General features: G+C 39.6%; 1 protein-coding gene across 1 annotated transcript; it reads right to left on the bottom strand.

Annotated features, from left to right (window-relative positions):
* Window positions 1-1,847: 1,847 nt before the first annotated feature.
* LOC111884837 (pectinesterase inhibitor 10-like) lies at window positions 1,848-2,606 on the bottom strand. Its single transcript, XM_023881138.2, has 2 exons — window positions 2,254-2,606; window positions 1,848-2,217 (listed from the first exon to the last, which is right to left on the bottom strand). Exons 1-2 carry the CDS (start codon window positions 2,604-2,606, stop codon window positions 1,848-1,850), a joined length of 723 nt encoding a protein of 240 aa, XP_023736906.2.
* Window positions 2,607-6,613: the final 4,007 nt, after the last annotated feature.

Below are 6,613 nucleotides of genomic sequence, written 5' to 3'. Positions count from 1 at the left end.
ATAGTCTATTTCATAGTAATCCCAAAGGAACTCACTGTGTGACTTAGAAAGTGATTGAACATCTAACTTTCTCAAGACATTGACACCCAACTCTCCTAGCTTGTCAATATGTGACTTCATCTCCAAGATGTTATCACACATAGATCTTGCTTGCCAATAGGGCTTGAGTGACCTTGAACTATTCAAGAACTTTTGGGTTAGGGAGAATAATTGGAGGAGGTGGAGGAAGAGAAGTATGATTTCCATTATCCACCCATGGAACATCATCTTCATTAGGAAAGTTTGTTCCAAGAGATTTGGGAAGATCATAGTTGTCAGAACCAAACATCTTTTGGGAGAAATTCAAATTAGTTGATTTAAGTACTTAATATAATACCCAATATGAAATATTAAGGCTAGGATCCAACACAATATTTTATAACTTGGAAGAGGGATGCCGTAATCCAAGCTATAAAATATTTCAAGGTAGGAGAATGACAATTCACCAATTTCCACCATGAAAAATGAAATAATTTATTAGGTTTTAATTGGATTTGAAACTCCTAGAAATTTTGAGATTCATTGAATTTTTCAACGGCATGTTTCAATCTCCATTGTGCCCTCTCAAGTTTTGTGACTGGGATGCCGAGGATCAAAAAACAAGGTGTGAGTAACAGAGAGATGTGTTGTGTCGATCTTGCCCATCTTCATTTTGTTAAAGATCGCCTGCCTTTCCAATGGTCTTCACAGTAGGCTTCTTCCTCAAAACATGAGCAACCTCCTGATACATTTTAGCAACCTCATGAATGTAGGATGCCAACATTCTTTTGATTTGGTTGAGGATCGGCTCATACTGCTGTTGATTGGTAAGCAAAATATTGAACAAAAAAAATCTAAGCTTGTGGGTTCAGGATTGGAAGACCAACCAATGAAATCATCTGAACCTAGTTTTCTGAGCCTTGGGTCACCCTGAACTGAATATTAATAAACTTCCCAGCAGAAGAAGGTTTCAATACCTTGATAGAGGTTATTTTCTGTGCACTCCATGTCAAGTATTGTGGTTGAGAAAATTCAAGATAGTAGTTAACTAGATCTCGATCAACTTGTGGGTGAGGAGAAGGAACATTAATGGTTGAATCAAAACAGTGAAACACGAATGCCCTTCGGGTAATAGGCATGTCAAACTGAGAGTCCTTCGTGTTTTCATAGTCGAATGAAGCAACCGGTTCCAACCAGTGAGTGCTTGGGGACTCAATCGCTTCTTTAATTAATCTTTCCAGAGTCCATGGGGGAAAGAGAGCTTGCTTGCATATCATCACATCATGTTCTTCTTTTTGCTTACGCTCTCTCTCTTCTTCTTCTCTGGCTGTTCGGAGATTTTCATCGATTTCTTTATCTCTTTTCTTTCTCTTCAAAGCCTCTGCAATCGTCTCATCTTCCTCATCACTCTCATCTGAAACACCCTTCATCTTGTCCTGTCCACCAGAATCCGAAGCTTCATTAACCTTCGGTTCCTTCTTGATGGTGACTTTGGGTTGAACTGGAGGATTTTTAACACCTTCTCCCCCTTGTTGCGGAGTGACGATAGGCTCCATAACACCCTGAATCTGACTTAAATTTTCAATTGCTGGAAGTAATTTTACAGTCAAATGATTCATGATGGTAAGAGTGAGAACATGGTAATGGGCATTGACAAGATTACCCAGAATAGAGAGAACATCACCAACACAACTCTTTAGAACAACATGTTCGGTCTTGAGTGAGTCAATTTCCTTCTTGGCTTGATCAAGTTGAACATTTTGGACTTCAATCGTTGTAGTTTTACGAGCGAGTTCATCCATTATCTTGTTTTCCATTGCAAGGTCAGCCTAAAGCTTATCTAAGCATGTGTTAACCGAAGAAAGAAAAGTAGTGTGATCAACTTGGAATCTAGAACGAACAGAGTCAAACTTTGTGTTCTCCTCTTGAAGCAACTTTGAGAGCAAATCGACAGTAGCATTGACTTTGGAAGCATTGGAGTCTGTGTGACCTTTGAGTGATTCAAAGAAAACCTTTGAATCATGAATAAGTTCTATCACATCTGCTGTTGCTTTCTTGCAGGAAGAAGTGGAGGCATCCATAGCCTTTCTAGATTTATCAATGGAAGCACTATACTGTTGAAGAGTTGTGTCTAGAAAATCCTTGATAACCACCTCAGAATAGGCATTCGTCAAGGAAGTGGAGGATGAATCAAGCAATCTGTCAAGTTTTTAATTTAGACTCTTTAAATGTTGCCTTGTCACCGGAGCATCATCTTCATCTTTACTTGGAAGCCGATACGGACTGTAGTAGGTTGAGTCAAAATCAAAGTTATCACCACAGAGAATAGGTTCATAATCGGTTGAAGAAGATGGTGAAAGTGGTTTGGGGGTAACAGGGGTTTCGGTGCCAACGATAGGTGCCCCCGTATCAGATACGTTGACACGAGACAAAGGTTCGGTTGTAGTGGTTGTTGTGACTTGAAAAATAATGGGAGGTGGTAGTGGAGCAGTTGAGATTGGGAAAGTACTAACTGGTGGAGGAAGTGGTGAGGTTGAAGCAGGTTGAGTAGAGATGGGTGGTGAAATTGGAGAAAGAAAAACTGGCATTGTAGTATGAGTTGGAGAAGGAGGAGGAGTAGGAACAGATTCATTAAGTGTACCTCGGGAGTTGGAGAACGTGGAGGTGTATTGCCCCTTGGTGACCCTTCATTTTCAACATCTTCACCTTCAGCTGATTTCTCTTGATCACCATCAGAAGGAACAAAATCTGAGTCAATCAGCGAGGATGCCTTTGGTTTCTTTGCCATCATCTTAACCTTTTTCTTCTTCGGTTCAGAAGGCGGTGCACGTTCAGACTTTTGCTTTTTGGGTGAAGCAGCTTTTGAAGATGGTCCTTTTTTTCCTTCTACTTCTGATCAACCTTCTTTCCACGCTTTGCCGGCTTGTCAGCACCATCAATTGATTGTTGCATCTCTAGGGTGAGTGGGCGTGGTCCAGTAGGAGGACTTTTGAGGTACTCGGTGATGATTTTGCTTTCTGGAGATACGCAACGATACATGGATTCTGGAATGGAGCCAACAAACAAGAACTTGGTGGAATCAGTGATTATTATCTTCTTCGTATGAAAAGTTGCAATCGAAGAACTTAGAGCATCTGCCATCACCAAAGTGTGCTAATAATCAATTGCCCGTTGAATGACCAAGGTCCAAAATCGCCCACTAGAAATCTCAGAGTAACGTGAAGATGAGTTAAGACTCTGAACCAGCTGAGACCACAATATAGACCCATAATCTAGATTAAGACCATGATAAATACCATAAAGAAGGGTCATGAATGCTTTGCTTGCCCCGTCGGACCCAACAACCCTCTCAGAAAATGCTTTGACCAGAAGAGTAAACAAGCCATTCCATTAAGGGGGGAGGCGTGATTTCTTGAATTTAGTAACCGTTGTGAGAACATCCGTATACCCAATATCATAAAACATTGCAAACAGTTGAGTGGTTGCGATAGTTTCAGGGTTTACCAAAGTATCGTCAGATGGTAAAGCTAACAGTGTGCAGAACTTGGCCTTGGAGATTGAAGCTTTTTGATTGAAGATGTTGAAGTAGATTCTCTCCTTGTGTTTATCATATACCGCCGATGAGTAAACTTGTGAAAGCAGCGACATGGGTACAGACTCCACCTTGGTGAGTGTTACTACAAGTGGTGAATATTTGAGGCATTCAACCACCTGTAGCATGTATGAGTCGTAGCGAAAGGGAGTCGGATCGACTATCGGATTCTGATTAGGTTTGATGGTTAACAACGATGATGAAGCAGTCTAATCTTGAACGAAGGATGAATTGGCTATTGTTGCAGGTGAAGAAGATGAACAGTGACGATCGCCTTTGTATACTCGAGAGGATTTGGAAGTGGTAAAGAACCAAAAGTGGGGTGTGAAGATCTTTATATACAACTAGTAGGAGAGAGAAAGAATCTGGTATGATGATTCCAAGATCTTCGGTATCAACGCCTGAAAAGGCGTGATTTAACAGCTACGTTACCCCAAAAGGTGTTAGGCGGCGTGACATTAGGAAGCCGTTTCAAATTCACGCGCCTGTTTGAAATCTTATCCATTAACCATCCTTTCAAATTCAAAACGATTCAAATTCTAATCGGTTCAGATTCCCCAACAAGCTTAGACACATTCGTTCGCTTCTTCTCAATCAACCTTCGCTCCTTATCAATGAACCACCATTTCTTTTAGAACCGAAAGCACAAATCTGAAAATTTTCCATTAGTACCACAACCAAGACTTTTGGAAAATCATAAAGATCTTCGTGCAAGAGTGTTCCAAAGAAAAAGAAATAATGCAAGATGTGTGTGGGATATAAGTGATGTCAATTAAGACACAAAACTGAAGATCCCAGGCACGAATCGCTTCCTTGAAAGTCAAAAGAGACTTAGAAGTGTCTGTGTGGTTTCCTGTTGAAATACGATCAAATTTTTGTTGAAAAACATTGAAAGGCATCTTTTCAAATATAGGCTTTAATGGGTGGTTTATCTTCAACCAAACTTCGATACTTAAAATAAGACCGAAAGTGGGATGAAGTACTTGTGAGACCGATGTGGTCTGTTGAACAAGTAGGTTTGATTGATTATGCAGTGACTGGATGATAATAAGAAATCTCAAAAAAAAAAAAAAATGAAACTGGATCTTATGGGAAGAAACGTCTTGGTGTTAGACAATTTCATAAAGATCACGCAAAAAGAAAAAGAGATTTCTTGAGGTAACAAGTAATAGCTTGAACATTTGAGTGTTCACCGTCAATTCATTTAAGGTGTTGGATTTTGGGCCTCACTTAGTATGTGGTAAATGAAACTAAGATTATTAACACAGATGTTGTGTAACCATAAACCTTAGTAGTAATTGCTGAGAGTCTCAAGGGTTACGTTTGTGGAACGAAACGTGATGGAGAAATGAAATGAGGTGGTTAAGGAACTGAAAGTACCTCTGCTATTTAAGAATGACAAAGCAGAAAAATCTTAACCCATTTGAGAAGAGTAAGGTAGCTCATGACTTGAGTGAATTTAGCAGCCTAATTGGGAAGAAATGATTAGTGTTGATCAAATCATTAAGCCTTCACTCAGAGTCTTGGAGGCTTCGGTCTACATACAACAGCATGCTTCTAGGGACACGTAACTAGTACAAAGATAAGAATATCATAACTTCCCTAGCTCTAATTCATATGCATTTGTGATCTTCAAACCTAAGGAAGAAAAGAAAGAAAAACGAAACGAAACACAAAAGGAAAATATTTTTGAAGTTTTGAATTTTTCTGAAAATAAATAAAAACAGGAAATAAAATATTTTTGGAATTTCTGAAAAATAATAAAAACAGAAAATACAATATTTTTGGATTTTTTTGAATTTCTGAAAAATAATAAAAATAGAAAATAAAATATTTTTGGAGTTATAGAACGTAAGATAAAAGCTAAAGAAAAACAAGCAAAAAGACAAACAAGATATACAAAGATATACAACCAAAACTATACCGTAGAAAAGATGAAGCGAAATGGGCCGAGCGTTCGGTTCATTTCGGTTCCCGAAAATTCCGGAACCGAAATAGACCGAGCGTTCGCTCTATTTTGCATGTCCAATTTTTAGTGAGACGAAAGGGGTTTCGCTATCGAATCAGCTTCCATCATTCCCACACCTTGGAGTATTTTATTAAAGCTTGCTTTTGGTAAGGCCTTAGTGAAGATGTCTACTAGTTGATCTAAGGACCGAACGAAGTGAACTTCAAAATTACCATCTTCAACATGGTCCTTGATGAGAGATTTGAATCGCGCTTTCAGAGTCACAGTAGAGGGGAATCTTCTTCATGCTTAAGCCGTAATCTCTAAGTTGGCTTTGTATCCATATGACTTGTGATGTACATGATGCTACAGTGACGTACTCAGCTTCAGCTGTGGAAAGAGATACGCAAGTTTGTTTCTTTGACTGCCAGCTGACGAGTTTTCCATCAAGGAACTGGCACCCCCCATTTGTGCTCTTTCAGTCCAATCCACATCCACCAAGATCAGCGTCAGAGAAGGCTTAAACAAAGAAGCCGAATTTAGCAAGATACCAAAGACCGAGAGACGAGGTTCGCTTCAAATACCGGAAGATATTTTTTACTGCCACCAAATGAGGTCCTCTTCGATTTGCTTGAAACCTGGCACAATAACAGACAGAAAACATTATGTCTAGTCGACTAGCCGTTAGATACATTAGAGACCCTATCATTTGATGACTGAGTGTCACATCAACAGCCGGTTTCTCTAGAGATGTTGTTAGCTTCGTGCCAAATGCCATTGGAACCTTTACTCTGGAATATCCCGTCATGCCGAACTTCGCCAACAGAGCCTTCGTGTAAGCCTCCTGATTAATAAAGATGCCTTCTAGTCCCTATCTTATATTCAGTCCAAGGAAAAAGTTAATCGGACCCATTGCGCTCATTTCAAACTTAGTCTCCATCAACATCCTGAATTCAGCTGTTAAGCTAGGATTCGTGGAGCCGAAGATGATGTCATCAACGTAAATTTGAACTATCATTAAGTGTTCGCCTTCTTTGTTGCGAAAGAAGGTTGGG

This window comes from Lactuca sativa, chromosome 3, assembly GCF_002870075.4.
Source record: "Lactuca sativa cultivar Salinas chromosome 3, Lsat_Salinas_v11, whole genome shotgun sequence".
NCBI classification, from domain to species: Eukaryota; Viridiplantae; Streptophyta; class Magnoliopsida; order Asterales; family Asteraceae; genus Lactuca; species Lactuca sativa.
Note: the sequence above shows the minus strand (reverse complement) of the source record. Positions and strands in the feature narration are given on the sequence as shown.

What these genes read in the sequence shown, in the direction of transcription:
- LOC111884837 (XM_023881138.2), bottom strand. Translation starts at nt 2,606, where the DNA reads ATGCCAGTTTTTCTTTCTCCAATTTCACCACCCATCTCTACTCAACCT. An exon ending in GATGATGCTCCGGTGACAAG is followed by an intron (nt 2,218 to 2,253) that starts GCAACATTTAAA and finishes AAAACTTGACAG; the next exon opens with ATTGCTTGATTCATCCTCCA.